The following is a 24,254-nucleotide window of genomic DNA, read 5'->3' as shown; positions in this document are numbered from 1 at the left end:
TTGGCAAAACACTGGGATAGATGGTGTGGGAATAAAAAAATAAGGCTCTGATCTCTCCACTCAGGGGATTCAGGGAGGGGCATGAGAATAACTAATATGGTTTCACAAAGGACTAGAATATATGGGAGAAGATGCTAAGGGTCTTCTGAAAAGGACAAAGGGCTATGAGAGGTAGGCTGGCAGGGGGAAACAGAAGGGACTGGCAGCTGGAGGAACCTCAGGTGTCACCCAAGTCATGACTTGAAGGACAAGTAGGATTGTGGATAGCCTCATTAACTTATTTTGGCTTATGACTTTATCTTACTGGTGTATGATGAGTGGAAAAGAAGACTACAGGGCCTTACTGTGTATAAGCTGAGGAATTAGAGAGAGAGAGAACAGTTTTTCCAAAGGGAACACTAATGGAATACACTGGGAGGCAAGGGATCAGGGGACATCCTGGTTCTGCAACTAGCTAGCTTGGGGACACATCTTACTTAGTTAATTGAGAAACAAAGCTCCAATTGCACAGGAATTGTGGAAAATCAAAAGAAAAAGCTCCCCCCAAAACATCATTATTTATCTCGGGCATGAAATCTTCCACCTACTGACCCACAGGCATTTTGAGGACCATGGATTCTCTGATGTTCCAAGTACTGCAGAGAATGTAGCTCTTCTTCCTCTTTCAAATACTCAGTGTAGCTCCCACACTGAACTGTTAGCTACTTCTGGGGAACTGTCCTGGCTATTTATAGAGATCAAAGGATATGAGAGAGGGAATATGGGAATAAGCATTTACAGGGCACCTACTGTATACCAGGAACTGTGCTAAAATCTTTTCACAAGTAAGATCTCACTTGATCCTCACAACAATTCTGGGCAGGAGGTTCTATCATTATTATTGCCATCTTAAAGTTAAGTAAACTGAGGCAGGAAGTGATTAAGTAACATGACCACGGTCATACAACTAAGTGGCTAAGACCAGATTCAAATGAGATCTTCCTGACAGCAGGCCCAGGCCCCCTAACCACTGCATTTAAGCATCAGGAAACTTATGAATTATTTAGTCCAAGTCCCTCATTTTGCTAAGTAGGAAACTGAAGCTTATAAAAGTAAAATGACTTGGCCATGATTCCAGCCAAAGAAGCAGAGGCAGAATCTGATTCCAGGTCCTCTGGGGTCTTCTTCAAGTTTGCAAGGAAATCTGATGTCGTTTGCTCCTAGTTGCTGGAAGTTCTTAAAATTCCCTGTTATTCATTTAATTGGAATTGAGTTGAGCTGGTGACTTTCAAGTACTAAAAGGTACTTAGTATACTACAGACAATATACTGTACCAGTAAAAAGTGATTCCAGTGCTAAATAGTTATTGTAAGGAATGATTAAAGAATAGTTTCCCCCATAATAAAGATAGACGAGAGTCTTGCTTCAATTTAAAATAAACTTCAACTGGAGAATCTTTACCTTACGAAGATATAGCTTAAGAACATTGCTGATATCATGTGCAGAGAATTCTGAAAGTTCTACTAAATCGGTTCCATTTTCAAAGGATTGGCAGAGTTTTTCGACTCTATTTTTAGCTCCATTCACACGGTAGATGCCCTTAAAGACAGGGAAAGAGTAAGCAAAAAAAATTTCCTTTGGTACAAGAACTTCAATTATTTCACTAAGAAATAAATTCAATAAAATTCAAATTAACATTACAGAAAATATTAAGTGATTTAGACCTACATAAGAGTATTTCTTAGAAAACTGAATATTGGTTCCATAATATTTGAAGACAGTTTTCTTTAACAAAATGTTTTCAATACAAACTAAAAAAAATATGTTATGGTTTATTTTAAATAAACAAAGTAAAAATATACCTTCACATTCAAGGCTCGGCTTTCAATTTCTGAGGTACACTTTTTGATAATGAAGGGGATGCCGTCAGGGGCATTTTTAGCAGCTTGAGCAAATTCCACACCAAATAAATGTAACTTGCCATGAAGTTTCTTGTGCCCACATTGAATGGTTAAAGTTTCCAAACATGTTTTGTGACAAGCAAGGGAGCACTACAAGAAAAGAGATTTTGTAAAGTGATTATTAGACATAAGATACTGAAAAATGTGGAAATAAAAGTTAACTTGTCTACAAACATCAAATTACCTGCAATGTCTTTGTTCAATAACCAAAGAACAGATATGATGAAGGCACTTAATTCTTAAAATTTGACATTCTTATTGTAGGGATCAGAAGTGGACCAAGAGATGAGGAAACCCCGTCTGTCTAAGCACACCAGCCCCTTCTCAGAAAGAGCTTCTTCCAAGCTAATGAGCTGTAAGTAATGAGCTCAAGGTCACAGAGCCAATGTCAGTGACACACAGGCTGCAGATGAGGGTAAGGTGGAGATGTAGGAGTGTCCCAAGGCAAGTTGAAGACATTTGTGCAGAATTAACCTTTTCTTAGATTTTTAAAAAGTGCCAAAGGCAAGACAAGAACCCAATTGACCACTGGCAAGGCTGTAGGACATGGCTCTCCATGCCATACCACAACACAAAAGGCAGCTGCTGCTAAAATGGAAGGACAGTAGCAAAAGGCTCCCTGAAGGAAGCCACACAAATCATTGGTTTTGGAGAGAGAAGAGCAGGGAGGAATCGGCCAACTCTATCTTCCTGCCCCGCCAGCCTGGAAGACTGGGGGTAAGCCACCAAGTCCCTGTGGCCCTCAATCTTGTCTAGCAATAACACACTTCCAAACCTGTGACAGTATAATTCATCTGCCACCCACCATGACTCCCATGGCTAACCAGTTCCCACCATGTTACTCTTCCTAATCCTGGTATTACATATTCAAGATGCCCAACCTCCTCTAACCTACCCTGCCCATGTCCCAGTCTCCTTCTGCCTCCTTCCCACAGGCTTTCTGTTCCACAGAGAATAAACTTCGCTTCATTTTCATCCCTCTTCTCATACTCCTTCCATCCAATGGCTCTGAAATCTACCTCCCTCCAGGAGATAATGTATCCTTCACCACTCTCTCCAGCATTGGCTGTTCTAACCCACTGTTCCTTGAGAGGGCACTGGAATATTCCATGCCTCCCACTGATGCTTTTAGACTTTCTCATTGCTACCATCACTAAGGTAGCCTCTCCTCTTCTGAAATGCCTTGCATTAATATGTTCTACCTACCCCCTTTTCAAATCACAGTGGCTATGCTATACAACTTCTCAAGGAGTTTAGTGCCTGGCTCTTCTGACCCCCATTCCTGCCTTTAAGATGGGGCACTTCAATGTCCATTTGGATGCTCTCTCAAAATTCCTAACCTCTTAGTGCCTACATTTCCTGAATAGCTACTCGTTTACTCCATTCTAGCTACACCTAAGCATGGTTACACACCAGATCTTACCAGTACCCATCATGGTCCTAATTCCTTACACCAAAACTCAGACATTCCTCACTCTGACCAAAGCCTCCTATCATTCCATCTCTCCCTGTGCCTTACCACTCCTAAACTTATTTTTCACACTCATGAAGAGCTCCAAATCCCTCTCCTTCTGAGCATTTTCTTATGTAATTAATTACTTATCATAATCAATTCCACATGATAGCATCATCTGCTCTTGAATCTCTCACCTCTTTGGTTCTACTGCCACTCCTCCACTGCTAAACACCAATCCTGGATTACTCTGGCCATCCATCCCCACTGATACTCCCAAGGTATTGAAAAACCAAAGGAAGACATGCTGACCAAGTACACTATAAATTCATATTATCCAACTTCAACTTGGGCTTTACTTCAGGCAAGGCAAATTCTTTTAACCTACCTAACTGGTTCCTTATCTCACTCCCAAAGAAGCTATTCCAAACATTTCCCTCTCTCTTTAACTCTCCTACACACCACCTTGTTCTCTCAGCTTAAAGACACTGTTTCTTGCTTTACTGAGAACACTAAGGTTATGGGCCCTTAATTCCCCTTTCTCTTCATCTCAAAGCTCTTTTACACCACCCCCCAGTCACCACTGAGGGGACTCTTCTCTTTGACAATGCTGACCCCTTTACTACCTATGCCCTTGATCCCCTTCATCCTCTATGCTCTAGAAGATGGCCCTGTCAATTATTCCTCACCTCTATCCTTTCCTACTGCTTTTGAACACACCCAGGTCTCCCTCTAGCCTTAAAAAAAAAACCATACACTTGGCCCTGTTATCCCCTTTAAATTACTGTTCAATCTCTTCTTGCCCAAACTACCTGAAAAAAGTTATCTACCATTCATTGCTTTCTTTTTCTCATCCTCTCATTTATGAAACCCTTTGTAATCTAGCTTCTGAGCTCATCACTTGTCTGAAAAGTTTTCTCTCCCAAGTTAGATGGATCTCAACTGCCAAGTCTGGGGGTCCTTCCTCAGTTCTAATCCGTTTTGACCTCTCTGCTATATTTGACACTATTAATCTTCTTGTTCCTGGGTAGTCTCCCCTCTCTGTGACATTACTCTCTCCTGGTTCTCCCACCACCTATCTGACCATTCCTTCTCAACCTCCTTTGATGCACCACTGTTCCTATTACATCCCATAACTGTCAATGCCCACAATTTTAAGTGCTCTCAAGGCTACATCCTTGATCCTCTTCTCTTCCTCCTATACTTTCTTGGTAACCTTATTATCTCTCCCAGGAGTTTAACTATCCATGAAGATGACTTCCAAATCTATGCATCTAGCCTGAGTGTCTCTACTGAACTTTAGTCTCATGGCACCAAATACTGGTTGGATATTTTAAACTCGATGTGTGGGAGACACAATCTCAAACTGGATGGCCTGTAAAAATTTTAAACATATCTGAAACTGAACTTATTCTCCTCCTAATCCTCACCTCTTTCCTAACTTCCCTATTATTAACTTCCTGGTCAGGTGTTCACCTCACATCCTCACTCTCACCCTCTCTATCTAATCAGCTGCACGTCTTGCCATTTCTACCTTCGTAGCATCTCTCCTACATGTTTCCTCTTCTGTGCTGACACTTTCACCACCTTGGAGCAGGTTCTCATCATCTAATGCCTGGACTGTTGCAATAGCCCTCTGGTTGGTTATCCTGACTCATCTCTCCCCATTCCAGTCCGTCCTCCACTCAGCTACCAAAATGATCTCAAAAGCCCAGGTCTGACCATATCTTCTCCCTATGACCTCCAGAATTAAATATAAAATCCTCAGTCCTTTCAAAGGACTTCATATCCTGCTCTCCTCTTATCTTTCCAGTTTTCTTCCACCTTAGTCCCTTCATCTATTCTGCCATGCTGTGACTCTGGCCTCTTTCATGTTCCCACACATGACACTCCATCAACTACCCCTCTCCCTGATCTCTGCCTCTTGGTGCTCTGGCTTCCTTTCAAATCTCAGCTAAAGATGCACCTTCTGCCAAGAAGTTTTTCCCAGTCCTCCTCATTCTCAGCACCTTCTCTCTGAGACCACCCTCACTTGTCCTGTATAGATCTTACTTGTATTGTTTGCATGTTGGCTCACTGCCCCTCCCCCCAATAGATCTCAAGGTCCTGGAGTTGGGTATTTTTTTTTTGGCCTTTCTTTGTATTACTAACATTTAGCACAAGCCTGGCATGGATCAGGAGCTTAATAAAGGCTTGATGACTGACTAAGCAGGAAGTCTAATGAGAAAAATGCTGGAAACCTGAGTCTGCCTCCTCTTCCCCCTACTGAAGTCCCCTGAGTTCTGTGGCACAATGCATAGTGTGCCAGACCTGGAGTCAGGAAGACTAACCTTCCTGAGTTCAAATCTGGCCTCAGTTGCCTACTAGCTGTGTGACCCTATGTAAGTCATTTAACCCTGTTTTCCTCAGTTTCCTCATCTGTAAAACTGAGCTAGAGAAAGAAATGATAAACTATTTTATCATCTTTGCCAAGAAAACCCAAATGGGGTCATAAAGATTCAAGACACGACTCAGACAACTGAACAACAACAAAAACAAATATAAGAACTGAGCAGTTTGGAATGGTTTTGGAAACAATGCATTACTTTCAAAGACTCATCTTCCTAACAGCAGAGTTTTTCCAATAATACTACAGAGCTACCAGCATAAAGAATAACAGCTCAGTCTCTGAGGGATCATGCAAAGGGCAATGAAGAGATACACAGCAGGCATCAAGGGGTCTGTACGGGTAATGGGAATTTGAAGATCTTCCCTCCCCCCTAATAGGTAATTACATGTAACTAAAGGGAGGTAGGAGAAGTTTGTTGAAGGGTGGAGCAGAGCCCACAGGAAGCTGGAGTCAGAGCAGTTAGAGATGGTGGGAGGAGAGGATGCACCCAGGCAGATAGCTAGGCTTGTTACTGTTGGTTTGTGAGAAGACTAAAGGATGGTGTGGTTTTCTGTGCTGTTATAGTATATTAACTTCTTTGCTACTATGATGGATTCGGTTTTCTAGTTTAGGGATTCGATTTTGTGGTGTCTGAATAAACTGCTTCTGACTTCTATATGGACAGTCTGTTATATTTTGTGATTGTGCTCTATGCCAGAATATTTACAGTCACTATCAGAGCTATGAATGTTGCATTGGTGTTACATTTGGGAACAAGAATGGGATTGTGAAATATCAGACCTCTATTTGAAAGCAGAAGCAATTTAGAAGAAGAAATGGATATCCCAAGATGGGAGAATTTACCTTATTCCTCCCTTGCAAGGGAGTGGGCTAAAATAAAGTGCTCTGTGAAAGCTGGGAAGTGAGGTTACAGAAGGGAGAACCTAGAGAGTTAGAAATATGTTTGCAAGGAATACCAATAAAACCAGAGAGAAAACCAAAAGGTATGTGTAGAAAAGGCTGGGTTTTACTAACAGGTTACCGTATTATATGTATAAGAGCAGAGACAAGTTACTACAAGAGAAAACTCAGATGGAAAGAAAATTAGCTGTTTTGAATGAGAAGTTGGCTGCATTACCGTGTTCAGGCTCTCCTTTAGAAGAGCAAGCTGGAGGGTCTCATGTGGTAGAAGAAGAAGCTATTAATTTAGGTCTCAAAAAGGAGCTGAAAAGTAAAAGAAGGAAGGTTCATACAGTTTGGGAAGAGGCAGAACCTAGTTGCCATGATGACAACTGCCAGGAAAATGTCTGGGAGGAAAATATCACAATGTTACATGACCAGGCTTTTACATGGGCAGGGCACCTCATGCTAAGAAGAAAGCAGGAGAATGAGGGAAGCCAAAAAAAAGTTCACAGAGATCACTGAGGAATTCATTCAGCAAGAGGTTACTGATACATTAAGCAGATTCATTAAAAGGATGGGAGAATCATTAGTGTCTTGGATGGTGAGAATCATCGATGAAGGGGCCAGAGAAGTACAGGTAGATAGTCCGGACTGCTTGAAATTTATAGCTATTTGTCAGAATCCTTTTGTCCAGCAAGTTTTTAGAGATTTCACATGGCAGGAGGTAGCAATACGACCAATCTATTAGCTTTAGCTGCTGATGGATGCAATAAAATGTATCCCACTGATTCTATGTGGCCCAGTATAGGCAGACCCTCGTATTCACTTATAGACTGTATAAGAAAGTTGGAGGAAGTAATGAAAACTGCTATCATGGTTGGAGATGCAAATGAGTATCACAATATCCCTTTAGCAGTTTCTCATAGAAATATCAGTAATGATAGCTCCTCCTGCTTATAGGCATCTACATTTGACTCTACTAATTGGTAAAATAGGGTACCCAAACCCCCACACTAAGATATTGTTTTATACGCTTATTTTCCGTTATCCCTGTTATATTGTTGTAAAGTTCTGTTAACACCAGTTATCCCACCAGTTACCCCTAAACTCCCATTAACCTATGTAATGAAATGTGTTGTTAATATATTTTTGCTGTGTAAGGGACGTGAAAGATCTCGGGTCTGAATGTAATGGTAATGGGAATTTGAAGATCTTCCCAGCCCCCTAATAGGTAATTAGGGGGTAATCACATGGAGCCTGTGGTAGAAAGATTCTGCCGAAGGGTGGTACAGAATCCACAGGAAGCTGGGTGTTGGCGCAGTTAGAGATGGAGGGAGGAGAAGATGCACCCAAGCAGACAGCGAGGCTTGTGAGTGTTGTTTTGTGAGAAGGCTAAAGGATGGTATGGCTTTCTGTGCTGTTATGGTGTATTAACTTCTTTGCTGCTATGATGGATTCAGCCTTCTTGTTTTGGGATTCGGTTTTCTGCTGTCTGAATAAATGTTTTGTTTCTATCTTCCACATGACAAGTGTTTTATTATATTTTGTGATTGAGCACTATGCCAGCATATTTACTGTTGCCGTCAGTTCTGTGAATATTGTGTTGGCGCTACAGCATGCTAGTGCTATTTCAATTAATTATGTTCATTTAGTGAGTAAAGGATCTCAAGGACTGGTATTACCAGAAAAGGAGGTGAGTCCGCAGGAGTGGAGAGAAGAGACAGAAAGCTCCTGTGGTGTGTATCAAGAAACGAGGAGAGAGGGGCAGCCAGGTGGCGCAGTGAATAGAGCACCGGCCCTGGAGTCAGGAGGACCTCAGACACTTAACACTTACTAGCCGTGTGACCTTGGGCAAGTCACTTAACCCCAACTGCCCTGCCCTCCCCCCTCCAAAAAGCAAAAACAACAACAAAAAGGAATCAGGAGGGAGGGATACACGTGAGAAGAGAGGCAGTAATCACACACAATGAGAAGCAAAAAGGGTTACGGCCCAGGCCAGCAGAGAGAGCTCAGCGACAGCAAGACCAAAGCGCTTCTGTATTACTCAGCAACTATTCTGTTCAGATATTCAGCCCTTTAGTCATTAATGGAGTATTAAATAGGAAAAACAGTGAGCCATTATTACAGTACATCTTTTAAAGCATTTTCACAAAATCAGAAATTGACCATTTTCTGATATTTCTTACCTCCACACATTCTGCTCCATGAAATATGACTAAACTGTCACATTCCCTGCATTTAGAGGGAGTCCTCAGTTTCCGAAGCTTATGGCTGAGAGCAGCTTTTGACTTGAGGGCATTTCTAAATGGTCCAGGGAAACTGGTAATTTCAGGCAAATGCTCATTTAAGCCTTGAAAACAAAATTCAGTGATAACTTGACTTTAAAATATACTCACTGACCAAAATTAATCTTTAAAAAAATGACAGTAACATTACAACATGCAATTAACTTAGACTGGCAATAGAAGACATTGAAGCAGGCAACAAAAGTAGACTCCTTACAAGTACATTAGCAAATGTATTTCTAATTTTTATAATGTGAGGCCAGTTACCTGTTTTTTAAGATAATTCATTAAACTACAATTATGGTGATCATAAAGCAGCATTTTTAAAGTACTATTCAAAAAGTATATGATAAGTCTTTATAACAAACATTTTTTGCCCTTTTTTTAGGACAACTGGGGTTAAGTGACTTGCCCAAGGTCACACAGCTAGTAAGTGTTTAAGTGTCTGAGGCCACATTTGAACTCAGGTCCTCCTGACTCCAGGGCCAGTGCTCTATTCACTGTGCCACCTAGCCGCCCCCATATAAGTCTTAAGGAACTTGTTGATGATATTAATCTCTTGGCAATTTTCAATATTACTCAAAAAGTAGCACTATCATAACCATGTTTTTAACATCATCTCATGAATTTGTACCAAAAAGAATTTTTTTAAATCACTACACGAACCTAAGAATTTTAAGATAAGATCAACTAAAAGACTAAAAAATTTTATCAAGAACTTAGTCCTACTAATTTACCTTATGCTCTTCAGATCAACACATGCATCAAATTGCACATTGAGTCCTACTCTTAATTAACACAGACCTTCCAAGAGGACACCAAATTATCACTTCTCATTTTAATTATAATATGGTAGTAGTATTTTTTCCTTCTCTGTGTCATGGTTTAAGGGAGGAGTGGAGAACCTGCGGTTTTGAAGCCACATGTCTTCTAGGTCCTTGGGTGTGGTCTTTTGACTGAGTCTAAGTTTTACAGAACAAATCTCTTTATTAAGGGGATTTGTTCTGGAAGTTTGGATTCAGTCAAAGGGTAACACTTGAGGACCTAGGGGGCCACATGTGGCTTCATGGTCATAGGTTCCCTACCCCTGTATTAAGGTATGTGTTTATTCTTATCTTTAGAAAAAGCAAGGGGAGCTCTTCAAGCAAAGGTCATGGTGTCACCATCTTCATCATCATTAAACTTAAATCTAATAATAGGTTTAATCAGAAAGACTTATTAACTTATTTTTGGGACAGAAAATTTCCTACTGATATGAAATATATAAAACTAGAAATAGAAATTATTTTGGAGTCAGAGTCTCCAGGGTCAAATCAACCTCTGTTAATACTGTGTCATCGTGTGTAAGACCCTTTTCCCCTCTATTGCTTGCTTACCATTCTATTAGATGATGTCTAAGGTTCTTTCCATCTCTACTAACTCCTAAAGCTCTAGAAATATCTAAAATATTCTTCTTAAATTGATGTCAAAACAAGTTTGGTCCTAAGAATTATAATGTAATGTGTTCAATCAAATGAACAGATAAGAAATAAACTTGGTCACCAAGACAACTACTTTCCTTCAATGTCCTTTAATTTTCATATCTCTACTAGTTTCTCTACCAAGAATCACACTTCATTGACACAGAGTTCTAAAGTGTTGCCACTGAACAGAACTGCTTTAATTGTTAAGTGCTATGCATTATTAGTTTGATGAAAACAGAATTTCTTGTCTATCATCATGTCTCTATCCCATACATCATGCAATAATTATTTCTGAAAAATAGTCTTAGGATTTGACTAACATATTTGTCAAATCACATTTGAGGTCTAATTATTGAATAGTTTTATAATCATCATGCCTGGTGAAGGACAGTGTATGAGGGTAATGAAAAGCCACTTAAGACCTAGGATAAGTAAGCCTAGCTCTATCACTTACCAGTTCTGTGACCTTGAGCAAATAAAAGTTTCTCTGAGCCTTAAGTTTCCTCACCTCTAAGATGTGGACAATGTTTTACATACTATCTACACCTAATAGGGATGCTCTGAGAAAAACTTTCTGTAAAGTGTAAAATACCTTTGCAAATGTGAGCTGTTGATATTACTATTATTTGGCATACACAGCCAAATAAATATAACTTTCATATTAAGATTTCAAGTCTTATTCATAACTATACACTATGGCTATAATTCATCTGACTAACTAAAATTAGGTCAAATAAAGTACAATGTACAATACCAATTTCAGAAGGAGAAGGTGGCTCTCTTTCATCTAGCTCATCAGCAGAAGACATAGTCCCCATTGATGGTGTCCGAGGAAGCCTGCGTTTAAAATCCCCTGTAAGAAGACAGACTAGTAAAACTATTTGTGTATGCAATTACAGAGATTTTTTATTCGAACAATAAGGACTTCATTTTATAAAGGACAATTTCTGCTGAATGTTAGAGATAGATATGTGTGTATGTGTGTTTTTGTGTGTGTGTGTGAGAGAGAGAGAGAGACAGAGAGAGAGAGAGAGAGAGAGAGAGAGAGAGAGAGAGAGAGAGAGAGAGAGAGAGAGGAGACATAATGGCTAGAGTGCCAGACTTGGAACTGGGTTGAGTTTTGCCTCTGACCAGCTCTGTAGTCATGGGCAAGGTAACATCTGGCAATCTGTTTTCTCATCTGTAAATTGGGATATCAACCCACAGCATCTAACTCAAAGAGCCAATGTGAGGATCAAATGACATACGTACATAAGACACTTTGCAGACTCTAAAATGTGACTATTTAAATATCAGTAATTATGATTAAATATATATACTGAAAAGAGACAGACAGGTATGCTTAGTCTAGAGGAGAGAAGACAGTAGAACAGGGAAGTTGAAGGGAGGAATGAGACACAATGATTATTTTCAAATAATTGAGGGACAGTGTCACATAAATGTGTATGTGTATGTATGTGTGTGTATGTGAGTGTGTGTGTGTGTGTGTGTGTGTGTGTGTGTGTGTGTGTATGTGTGAATTTCCCTAAGGTAGACCTACTCTGGAGCACTGTCATTTTAAAGTTTTTGCAGGCCAAGCCTGTGTTTCAAATCAGGCATGTTTGGGGAAAAATTCATGTCAGTTGCCCACGGACCAGGGGCCAAAGGTTACTTGTACAGTGATGAATGTTTTTAGCCAAAGAACCTCTAGAGAGGGACTCACCAGAGCTTTCCCCCAAACCCCTTCAAAGAACTTTAAATAATGGCTTAAAACTAATTCTGGAGCATAACCCACAAAAAGGACGCCCCACAAAAAGAAACAATTTCCAGTCCAAGACAATTTAGAAAGTTGTCAGAAAAGGTCTGTCACACCAGTGGAGTGCAGTCCAGCACAGGCCTTGACCCAGTAAACTAGCAGCAGGCCTTGGAAGCAACTGAATCAGTAGTCACACTGGTAGTTTCTGGACCGCTCAGCCCACAGAAAGGGAGTCAGAAGGCTGTTACAGGGTCCCCCTCCTCTGCTGGCAATAGGGGCAGGACTCTGTTGCACAGCCATCCGGGATGCAGTTCTAGCTCTCAGCTCCAGGGTGAGGAGGAGTACTAGCACACCAGAGCTCACAGCTGCAGGAGAGCTGGGGCCTCGGTCACAGTTCCAAGTGCAGTCTTTCATCGACCAGAGCACAGGCTAGAAGAGTAGTAAACACACCTCTCCCTAGATCATACAACCTTGGAAGAACTGAAAACAGCTGCACAAAAAACCTGAAGCTTCAGACACTGCCCTCTCCACTCCAAAAGCAGAGTTCCCCTCTAGCATAGAGCTAATAATTAAGAAATAGACTGAAAAAATGAACAAACACCAGAAAAAAATCCTGACTATAGAAAGTTACTATAGTGACATACCGTGTTTCCCTGATAATAAGACCTATCCCGAAAATAAGCCCTCCCCTTACTGTGCAAGATCCCTCTAAAATAAGCCCTATCGAGATTGCTACTGTAGTGAAGGTGATTCCCCCCCCACCCCCCACCCCCGGTGAAACGCACGCCGTGCTCTGAGCTGCATCCAATCAGAGCTGCAGCAGTGAGCGCATCATCCTGTTCTTCCCCAGTGATTTGCTTATTGAATAAAGGTACATTATTTGGTTCACATTTACCTGTTTATTAAAATAGCTGTCAATGTTCATTAAAATAAGCCCTCCCCTGAAAATAAGCCCTCTGGTGTTTTTCTGTCAAAAAAAAAAAAATAATAAGACAGTGTCTTATTATTGGGGAAACACGGTAGTAACTCAAGACAACAAAATCAAAATTGTTACATACAAAGCCTAAAAGAAAAATGTGAATTGGTCTCAGGCCATGAAGAACTCAAAAAGGATTTTAAAAATCAAGAAAGAGAAGTTGAGGAAAAATTGGGCAAAGAAATGAGATTGATAGAAGGAAATCATGAAAAAATGATCAACTGTTTGATAAAGGAGGCAGAAAAAATGTTGAAGAAAATAACACCTTAAAAGTCATATATAATAATAGGAATACTATACAATAATCAACTCTGAATGACTTAGCTATTCTCAGCAATAAAATGATTCAGACAATTCTGAAGGACTTATGATGAAAAATGCAATCCATCTCCAGAGAAAGAATTCATGGAAGGTTGACTGCCTTCTGAATCCTACTTTTTCTTTGCTTTCTTTATTTCTCATTTGTTTGGGTTTTTCGGTCTGTGTTTTCTTTAACAACATGAATAACACAGAAATTATTTTGCATGACTGCACATATATAACCTATATCAAGCTGTTTGCATTTTCAGTGTGGAGGAGGGGAACAAAGAGAATTTGGAATTCAAAAAAATATTTTAAATGAATGTTAAAAATCCTTTTTACATGTAATTGGGGGGAAAATTAAATTTTAATAAGAAAAAAAACCCCAGAGATCCTCTAGAAAACCAACACTAAGTTAGAAAGATTACAATCTACATCAGCGGAGGGAACAATACTCATACTTATAAAACAAGTTTCTGAAGTATACATAAGCACAACACAAGCGCGCGCACACACACAGAGTCTCAGGCTACAATATTCTACTACTTTCAACATAAAAGATTTGCTTCCACTTCCAGACTTTAATACAGATAGTTCTTAAACAGTAGGTTATTTTGTAAAACAAAAAAATAGAGAGAATGCTGTAATTAATTTAGGGAAAAGGTTGTGTCCCTCAATCAGAATATTGACTAAACAAACTGTGGTGTATGAATGTAATGAATTACTATTATATCAGAATATATATAGATACCATGAAAACCTCAGAGAAAAAAATTTGGCAAGATCTGTATAAATTGAAGTAGGACAAAGTAAGTAGAACAAAGAGAATAATACACACACACACATACACACACGATAGTATAAAGAAAAACAATACTAAAAGACTTTGAAATTCTGGTCAATGTATTATTCCAAAGGAATGATGATAAGTTATATCTCCCTTCTGTAAGATAAGAGGTAGTATGCTATGGGTGCAAAAAGAAAAGAGGAACATATTGTTAAGAAAAAGTCTGTTTTCCTTAACTGTACTTCTTTGTAAAAGGGGAATCAGGAAGATGCGAGTTGCACTACCACCTCACTTACTAGCTGTGTGACCTTGAACAAATCATCTAAACTTTCATGGTTTACTCATCTATAAAATGTGGATAATAACAGCATATATCTATATCCCACAGTTAGTTGTGAGGATCACCTGAGATAAAAGATATAAAATACTTTGCAAACCTTAAAGTAGTATATAAATCATAATTCTTATAACTGAATAATATGGTGGGTTCTTTTTTTGTTTATTTTTAGTTTTCAACATTCATTTCCACAAGATTTTGAGCAAATTTTCTCCTTGTCCTTCCCCTACCCACCACCCCAAAACAATGATCCTACCAAATACCCCATTCCCCAATCTGCTCTCTCTTATATCCTCCCCCAATCCCCCCCTCTAACTATCTAGGAGGGCAAGATGGATTTCTATACCACATAGAATGTATATCTTATTCCCAGTTGCATGTAAAAATAATAATAATAACAGTAACAAATTTTTTTAACATTTGATTTTAAAACTTGATTTCCACATTCTTTCCCTTCTTCCCTCATCACCCACCCCTACAGGGAAGATAAGCAATTCAATATAAGTTGTACATGTGTAGTTTTGCAAAACATTTCCATAGTAGATATACTGTGAAAGACTGACTATATTACTTTCTATCCTATCCCACTCCACACTTGTTCTGTTTTCTACTTTGACCTTGTCCCTTGTGCCTCTAACTACCCTCCCCCCCAATCTTCCCTCCCTTCTATCATCCCCCCTCTTATCCCTTCTCCCTACTTTCCCATAGGGTAAGATACCCAATTTAGTGTGTATGTTATTCCCTCCTTAAACCAAATTCCATGAGAGTAAGTTTCACCCTTTTGCCTTCCTGTTCTTCCCTTCCATTGTAACAGTTTTCCCTTGCCTCTTCTATATGAGATAATTTACCCTATTCTGTCTCACCCTATCTCCTCTCATTATATTCCTCTCTTACCTCTTAATTTTATTTTTTTGATGTCAACCCTTCCTATTCAACTCATCCTGTGCCTTCTGTTTATGTATATATGTACACATATATACACACACTCACATATGTATTTACACACATATATACACTCCTATATAAACATATATATGTATGTATACACACACATATACACATATTTCTATTCCCTTCAACTATTCTCATACTGAGAAAAGTTTCATCAGTTACAATTATCGTTTTTCCTTGTAGGGATGTAAATAGTTCAACTTTGATAAGTTCCTTATAATTTCTTTTCCCTGTTTACCTTCTCATGCTTCTTGTATCTGAATGTCAAATTTTCTATTCAACTCTGGTTTTTCATCAAGAATGCTTGAAAGTCCTCTATTCCACTGAATGACTACATTTTCCCCTGAAACATGATACTCAGTTTTGCTGGGTAGGCGATTCTTGGTTTTAATCCTATCTCCTTTGACCTCTGGAATATAATGTTCCAAGCCCTTCAATCCCTCAATGTAGAAGCTGCCAGATCCTGTGTTATCCTGATTGTGTTTCCACAATATTCAAATTGTTTCTTCCTGGCTGCTTGTAATATTTTCTCCTTGATCTGGGAATTCTGGAATCTGGCTATAATATTCCTAGGAGTTTTCTTTTTGGGATCTTTTTCAGGAGGTGATTGGTGGATTCTTTCAACCTCTATTTTGCCCTGTGGTTCTAAAACATCAGGGCACTATTCCTTGAGAATTTCTTGAAGGATGATTTCTAGATTCTTTTTTTTGATCATGGCTTTCAGGTAGTCCAATAATTTTAAAATTATCTTTCCTGGATCTATTTTCCAGGTCAGTGGTTTTCCCAATGAGAGGTAGGTTCTTTTTTAAACAAACCCAATTCAAATACAAAATTGGCTGATTTTGAAAAGGAGTTCAAAGTGAGATAGAGTATGAAGGGCACTTGTAGAATAATATTTTATAGATAAGATTATATATTATAAAATCACATATTATAGATAAGAATCTATAACTAGATAAATAAATATTTAGTCACTAGCTTCACAGCAACCCTTCCACCACCCCCTTAATGAGATCTGGTCTTCTTCCTTGACAAAGTTGGAGATCTGGGCCTAGACCAGGAAGTCAAGCTTGACTAATCCATCAACAGGTCGAGAAAGGAACCAAATTCCTGGGTCTAAGCTGAAATCAACTTAGTTTCCCTAAGGTCTACTGATAGCAAAGGTGCAGTTAATACTTCCTGGAGTTCACCTCTCTAACGTATCCTTAACATTAGACTAATTTCTAGAAAAGGAGAAAATAGTTATTCATATTGTTATCCTGTCTTTTTTTTCCCATTGTGTGATTTTCAGACAGACACAAATCTGTACTGTGGGCAAAAAAGATTTTCCTCACTATAAATTCAAAGATGTTAAATGCCAGAATAAATAATCCTTTCTCCTGAGTAGCAATTTTATTTTTTAAAATATCCTTCAATTTGTTATTTATTTTTAGCATTCTTTTCTCTTCAAATTTTGAGATACAAAATCTCTCCCTCCCTGCCACCACCTCTCCCCAGCTACTGAGAAGGCAAGTGATATGGTATCAAAATACTTGTGAAATCATGCAAAATATATTTCCATATGAGCCATATTTTTTTTAAAAAAGCAAGAAAAAGAAAGTGAGTAAATGATACTTCAATTTGCATTCAGTTTATCAATTCTCTTTCTGGAGGTAGATACCATTTTTTCATCACAAGTCCTTTGGAATTGTCTTGGATTATGTATTGATCAGAGTAGCCAAGTCTTTCACATTTGATCATCATTACAACATTGTATGTACAGTTTTATAGTCTTCTGAGTCTTGTTCCAAATTGTTCTCCAGAATGCTTGGACCAAGTCACTACCACACCAACATTTCATTAGATTATCTATTTTTTCCCTCATCCCCTCCTGCATCTGTCATTTCTGATACGTGTGAAGTGGTACCACAGAGTTATTTTAATTTCTCTTTCTCCAATCAATAGTGATTTAGAGCATTTTTTCATATGATGATAGCTCTGATTTCCTGAAAACTGCCTGTTCACATCCTTTTGCCATTCATCAATTGGAATGGCTCTTATTTTTATAAATCTGACTCTGTTCTATACTCAGTATATATTTGAGAAATAAGATCTTTATCAGAGAAATTTGCTGTAGAAATTTTTTGACATTATTCCATTCTCTATGGTACCTTTTAGCATAATGTCCTTTCCTTCACTATCCCTTTTAATTTGGTCTATTTTTACTTTTTGCTTTGTCTGATTACTACCCCTTGCTTTTTTTAGTTCAGCTTTTTATTAGTTCATGATATTAGATTCAGTTATCCCAGTTCATTATTTTATCTCTACATGTAGCTATCTGTCTCGTGTGTCTCTAAACAACATATTATTGGATTCTGGTTTCTAATCCATTCCACTATCAACTTCTATTTTATGGGTGAATTCATCCCAGTCACATTAAGAGGTATGATTCCTGTGTATTTCCTTCCATTCCATTTTCTTCTGCTTCTTCTCTTTCTTTTTAAGCCCATCCCTCCGCTAAAGTCTATTTTGCTCCTAACTACTATCGGTCTTAATCTGTCCTCCATTTTATCTTTCCTACTCCCAATTCCCTTATCCCTTTCTTCTCCTATTTCTCTGTTGGATAAGTTACATTTTTTATGGGGTAGCTTATGGTTGGATGCAAATCCTAGCTCCTTTTTTTTTTTATCTCATTGGGTATTTCATGGAAATGGGAAAGGCACTAAGATCCTAAAAGAGATTGAAACAGCTTTACCAGAAGCATGTGGAAGGTAATTTATCTCCTGGAAATTACTCATGTATGTCTTATGAAGTTCAGTTATAAAAGTATTTGCACGGATAACATAAACTTTGCTTCCAGCACTTCCTGACCGGAAGAAGACACACAGTCTAGCATTCCTCCAGAATTTAGAGTGGCTAAAAAGGGAAAGGGAAGGCCCCAAAGATACTGACAGAGACAAACACAAAAACCAACCTAAAAGGACAGGGATAGCTCAGGAAGGAAGGAAGGGTAGGGGAAAGGTGGAAGAACAGCAATATGGATCAGACGTCACCTCAGTTCTCATGAGTACAGATTTCCATCTGGGAGTTCCTTAGAAAACTCCTACATATACAAACTGTGACATTAGAGAAAAGTAGAAAGGATATTTTGGGAACATTTCAGGCAGAGGAATAAGAGCACTGGACAAAAGCTATGTTTTGGGATCAAAAATATCATCAACAAAAACCATTTAAAAATCTTTTAAATTTCATTAGTATTTGTAACTCTCCAACAACACTACCAGAGTTAAAAATAATTGTTTAGGTACCTGGACTGGCAGAAGGAGAATCCATGGATCTTGATTCACTGCTTCCTCCAGCACTCTCTGAATCACTGCACATTCCACCACCTTGATGGCCAACTGACCATGATCTGACAGGGGGTGGTCGCCCTCTGACAGCTTTAAAAAATAAAATATTTGAAGATTTCTACAAAATAAAGCTATGGCTTAGCTAGAGGATAAAGCAGAGCAAAAGTCTCATGCAAAATGAATCAGTTTGCAAATGCCATATTTAAATGTAGTTACTTTCTAGAGTTTCAAGCAAGTTAAAATTATTTAAAGCACAATCAACTTTAAATGTAAGAACATTTTATTTAAGATATTAACACTTTTATAAAGAATTAAGGACTGGACCTATGATTTCTTCAGTAGAGGGAATGCCAAGAAGAGGAAACCCCTGGTACCAGTGCAAGTTGGGCATCTTCTCTCCAAGTGATGGTGTTAGGGATTGTCTAGAGCCCTGAGAAGCGATGCAACTTACTCAGGGTCACTCAGAAAGAATATGTTAGAGGCAGGATATTTCTGGTTTCAAGGCCAGCCACGCTGCCTCTCACTTTTATGTATACTAGTAAACATTTGCAAAACTTATGATCACTCCTTTTATCTGATTTATAAATTTTCAGGGATATGACTAAAACTAAGTAAAAAATAACTTCACTTCATACAAGTCAGTCTTCCCTAGAATATGAAAAATTACCTGGGGTATCTAGGCTGCTACAGGATCTCTTATCTCCAATTTTTTTGGAATGGTAAACAGGGCTTCCAATATCTTCTAATAAATGAAATGTACAGTCTCCAGAATTCTGAGATACATTTCCATATGATCCATGTTGATTATCTGTTGACTCCTTACTTAAAAATCTAAGGGAAAAAATCCAAGAAACATAACCTGTCAATGGAGGGAAAATCTATTATTTGTGTTATATTCAATATTCCAAAAGCACATTCATTTCATAATGCAGTATTTATATTGTTGAATTTCAAAGAATGACTTAAAATGTGAACTCACTTTAAGAAAATAATATGGTTTAAGTGCTACAGACATCCAAAAATATTCCAACACCGCCACAATCTGATACCACTACATCTTTTAATTTATCTCATATTACTCCTTTCCCTCTATACTGTCTATGATAAGCCAGTCAATATAAACTATTCTCTTTCCTCTTCCCTCTGTCCCTAAGTAGTCCTCTGACTTCTCCTGGAATGTCCTTCCCCCTCCTCTTCCCCTATTGAACAGCACTACCCCAATCCTTAAGGGTTCACCTTCAATGCTACCTTCTTGATGAAAATTCCCTAATCCCTTTTTAGAACTGACACACATGCTGCTGTGCAATACTCTAACGCACGTTCTAGTAATAGTGTGGACCACAGTCATATGTCTTACTATCTCATTCATGCTGTGAGGGCAAGAAATATATATTATCTTAACTGTGTATATCCCAAAGTATCTAGGTAGCATAGTGCTCTACATGAAGCAGAAAGTACTCAATTAGTATTTATTGAATCAAGAAAAGTACTATAATAAAAAATTTAAAGTACATACAATTATGACTGGTTAAACTTATAAGGACTAGTTTAATAGTTAACAGGCCCAATGAGCTGAACTGTATCCAAATTTTTTTACTAATTTTCCAGAAACTCAAAAGTGATTAGATCTAAGATTCTTAGTTTCCTTTTCTTTGAAATGTTTTTGAATTTTTAAAAAATCACCTCAAAATTAATGGCAGCATTTATTTTTACCTGAATTGAAGAAAAATAAACCCATTTCAATACACAATCTATCAGTTTCAATACATGTATTACTTTCAAAAAGGAAAGACAAAAAAGAACAAGTCATCAAGTTCTTGTCCAAGGGAATAGGTCTACTCAAACTAGACTTGAATCTGGCAGTAAATGAGGTCCCTTTACTAAATTTCAACAACACATTAATTCTTACCCATCAATTTTGGAACTTTCAAAAGAACTAGATTTAATGTGAACATCGTCCTTGGGTGAAGTTTTTGTCGTTACAAATTCTGCAAACTTTCGCCCGGGGTCACACAACTTGGCATTCTCACAGAGAGCCTGGTAGTTAACTGGAAGAGACACAACCTGCTCATGTTGCATCTGGAAGAGGTTTACCACTGCCTATTTGTCAAATAAAGATAAAGCATAAGAATAATCAGGAAGCTTAACAAACTTAGTTAAAAGTAACATCACACTATTATATACAACATCTAAACTCCCATCTCTAAGGGCTCACAAAAGTGTGCTAGGATTTATTCATCACAGGTATCTCTGAGATAGAGACTTAATGACTCCCTACAAAATTTACTTTGAAATAAACTTTTAGGAAGGGGTGATAAGGGGCAGGCTTTTTCCTACTGTAAAAGGAACCTGTCAGAAGATAGCCTATTTTCCCCAAATGACTCAAAGTTTTAATAAGGAGGGATCCCCCAGCACTCTACCAGCTAGACACCTCTTGCCTAAAATCTTAACTCTGAGTTAATAACATAAATTCCCGGCTTCAACAATTATATATGACTGGAAATTTCATGTACTACTCCTAGTAGGATAGGCCAGCACAGTAAGCATTTTCTCCACTTAGGTTATGCTTGTTTCTATTTCAAAATGTAACTACTGCTGTCCTTTCTGATTTGCGTTTTAGAGTTTAAAAGATGGAAGTAGCAGGGGAATAGCAAAGGAGAAGGTACAGTACATACTCTTTACTGTGAAGATTTGCCCAACAAAGGAAAATTCACAGCTAAAATTTCTACTCATCTGTACCACTGTATTATTTTTAAAAGACTGACTTTTACCCATTATGCAAATAAATTCTGAAAATAACTTACATTTAGAACATGAACATGTATTTGTAATACCATATAGCCAATCTAGAAGGTCTTTCACTCACTGTTTCATTTATTTATGAATTCATCTATTGAACTGTCTTAGAGAAATTGTAAAGTTCTTGTAATTACCCCAACTCTAACAAAAGCAAGGGACCATTTTTTTTTTTAGTATTTTATTTTTTATTTTTCCCATTACATGCAAAAACAATTTTTAATATTCCTTTTTTAAAAGTTTTGAGTTCCAAATTCTCTGTCTCCCTCCCTACCCTACTCCATGTTGAGAAGGCAAACAGTTCAATATAGGTCATACATGTTCAGTTGTGCAAAACATATCTATAACAGGCATGTTGTAAAAGAAAACATGGACCACCCCCCCCCAAAAAAAAAAAAAACCTTAAGAAAAAATTTTAAAAGTATGCTTTAATCTATATTCAGACACCATCAGTTCTTTCTCCGGGGAAGGATAGCAATTTTCATTCTAAATCCCTCAGAGTTGGTCTTGGATTGCTGTGGTGCTGCGAATGGCCAAGTCATTCACAGCTGATCATATTACAATACTGTTGACACTTTGTACACAGTACATTTCACTTGCATCAATCCATGCAAGTTTTTCCAGGTTTTTCTGAGAGCATCCTGCTCATCATTTCTTACAGCACAACAGTATTCCATCTTAATTACATAACACATCTCTAATCTCCTATGTCTGTACCATACCATTGAGTATTTTATTTCATGCTGTGGTTTATTAATTACAGATCATTTCATGTTTATTGGTCCTAGATTACTAAATAGATTATAAGTTTCTCAAACCCAAGGACGTAGCCTTCTATTTTTCTATGCACCAAAACAACTAACATAAAAGCTTATATCTTTTTTTACAGGTCAAACTATTTCAAGACAATCAAATAAAAAAAGGAAATTGTGATAATCAGGTAAAAAAGAAAATTCAACATTATTAAGACTACAACTTTCGGGGCAGCCAGGTAGCACAGCGAGTAAGAGCGCTGGCTCCAGTGTTGAGAAGACCTGGAGATTGAATCCCGGGCTCAGACACTTAGCACCCACCCAGAAACACCTGGCCGTGTAAACTTGAGCAAGTTATTTAACCCCAGTTGCTTAGAGGCGGCCAGGTGGCTCAGCGAGTAAGAGCACCGGCTCCAGTGTCGGGATGACCTGGATCAAATCCGGGCTCAGATACTCAGCACCACACCCAGAAATAACTGGCCGTGTAACCTTGAGCAAGTTACTTAACCCCAATTGCTTAAAAAAAAAAAAAAGACACAACTTTTTCTCAATTCTCAATCTGAGGTAAATTAAACAGGGAATGGCTGGTTGGAAACAATGCAGAAAAATGAAAACAATCAAGATCATTATTCCCTGTTCCCCAATTATCTTCTGCTCCAATTTGTAAATAGTTTAACAATGTTCAAGAACAGCAACTAATAGGTTTATAGTGTTCAGAAAGGGCTGGTTAGGTAGCCAGATTAATTATATATCCCAATCTAAGATAGACTGAATTCAAAGAAACAAAAGCAACCTAGTATTTCTATCCAAACCAGAGAAATTATAACCTTGAATGGAAAAACTCCATAATATAGATGAGACATAAATGATGACAATAACTTATATGTGCATAGTGCATTTTGTATTTTATAAAAGGAAGAAAAAACTCAACATTCATCACTAACTATATAAAGACCACAGGTATGTTTCACAATTCTACAGATAATCTGTAGGTTCAAAAACTAAACGTAATGGTCACTGTAAATCAAATTTTTCTGTTAGTCTTCAAAAGATTCCTTTAGTTATAAAAAATCTGACAGCTTTTTCCTCCCTCCTTCCACACAGGTTCCAAAACAGATATAAAATTCAAGTCTTTTGTTCCCTTAAATTACTTACAGCTTTAAGAGTTAGATCACACTGGAAAACAAGTTCACGAAGTTGTGTTAAAATTTCACTTTTAGTATGGTCTAAATCATTTTGCCTTCCTTCCATATCTATCATAACAACTTTGTAGTGTTCATTTGCTTCTTCAACCTGCAGGGAATGAGAATATTAAAGAATATCAAAGTTAATATTAAGCAATAGCATTTGAAATGCCTTAATATATGGCCTCAATAGTTCCAACTATGGAATATTTGTTAAGAAAAAAAAATGCAGAGTGACCATTCTTGATCTCAACTGTTGTCATCTTAAGAATTGAACAGCAGCATATATAAACTGCCCAACAGGTAAACATCATGAACTAGCCTTATTTAGTCTCACACATATACCCCACCCTCTCAAGATGTTCTGCCTCTGACAAAATATAATGAAATGAAATCAAGAATTTATTTGCTGCTGCTTGCTCCAACTTCCAGTAACCAAAAGGAAGACTCACTTTTTGCAGAGCTTCTTCTTCCAGCCTTCGCTTTTTCTCTAACTGCTTGCTGGCCTCTTTCCCAAGCCCTCCACTTGAGCTCAGATGCTCCTCTTCAGCACGCACTGTGGAAGACTTGGCCTTTTCATATTCAGTCTGCTGTTGTATACACAAGAGTTTTGCTTTTCTAAGAGATGCCTCTGTCTCTTGCTGTGTAGGGAGAAAAAAGACATCGAAACCCTGCATTATACATTCTTTCTGCAC

At 38.1% G+C, this 24,254-nt stretch overlaps 1 protein-coding gene across 6 annotated transcripts in view; it reads right to left on the bottom strand.

The window, feature by feature from the left end:
* Positions 1-24,254, bottom strand: part of LOC138176161 (rho GTPase-activating protein 29-like) — a 48,829-nt gene that overhangs the window by 6,361 nt on the left and 18,214 nt on the right. For 3 of the 6 annotated variants that reach the window (XM_069106933.1, XM_069106931.1, XM_069106934.1), the window contains 8 exons: positions 23,531-23,668; positions 20,737-20,927; positions 19,495-19,658; positions 18,786-18,917; positions 11,167-11,265; positions 8,851-9,014; positions 1,842-2,030; positions 1,441-1,578 (listed from right to left, as the gene is read on the bottom strand). In XM_069106933.1, the coding sequence (XP_068963034.1) occupies positions 1,441-1,578; positions 1,842-2,030; positions 8,851-9,014; positions 11,167-11,265; positions 18,786-18,917; positions 19,495-19,658; positions 20,737-20,927; positions 23,531-23,668 (1,215 nt within the window). Of the gene's footprint in view, positions 1-1,440; positions 1,579-1,841; positions 2,031-8,850; positions 9,015-11,166; positions 11,266-18,785; positions 18,918-19,494; positions 19,659-20,736; positions 20,928-23,530; positions 23,669-24,011; positions 24,201-24,254 lie in introns of all 6 variants that reach the window. The other 3 variants (XM_069106929.1, XM_069106932.1, XM_069106930.1) reach the window with 2 other exon arrangements.

Source organism: Petaurus breviceps, unplaced genomic scaffold (genome assembly GCF_028583685.1).
Source record: "Petaurus breviceps papuanus isolate PSGF00001 unplaced genomic scaffold, PetGlider_PUasm1.0 82569, whole genome shotgun sequence".
Taxonomy (NCBI): Eukaryota; Metazoa; Chordata; class Mammalia; order Diprotodontia; family Petauridae; genus Petaurus; species Petaurus breviceps.
The sequence above is the reverse complement of the archived record's forward strand: the minus strand, read 5'-3'. Positions and strand labels throughout refer to the sequence as shown.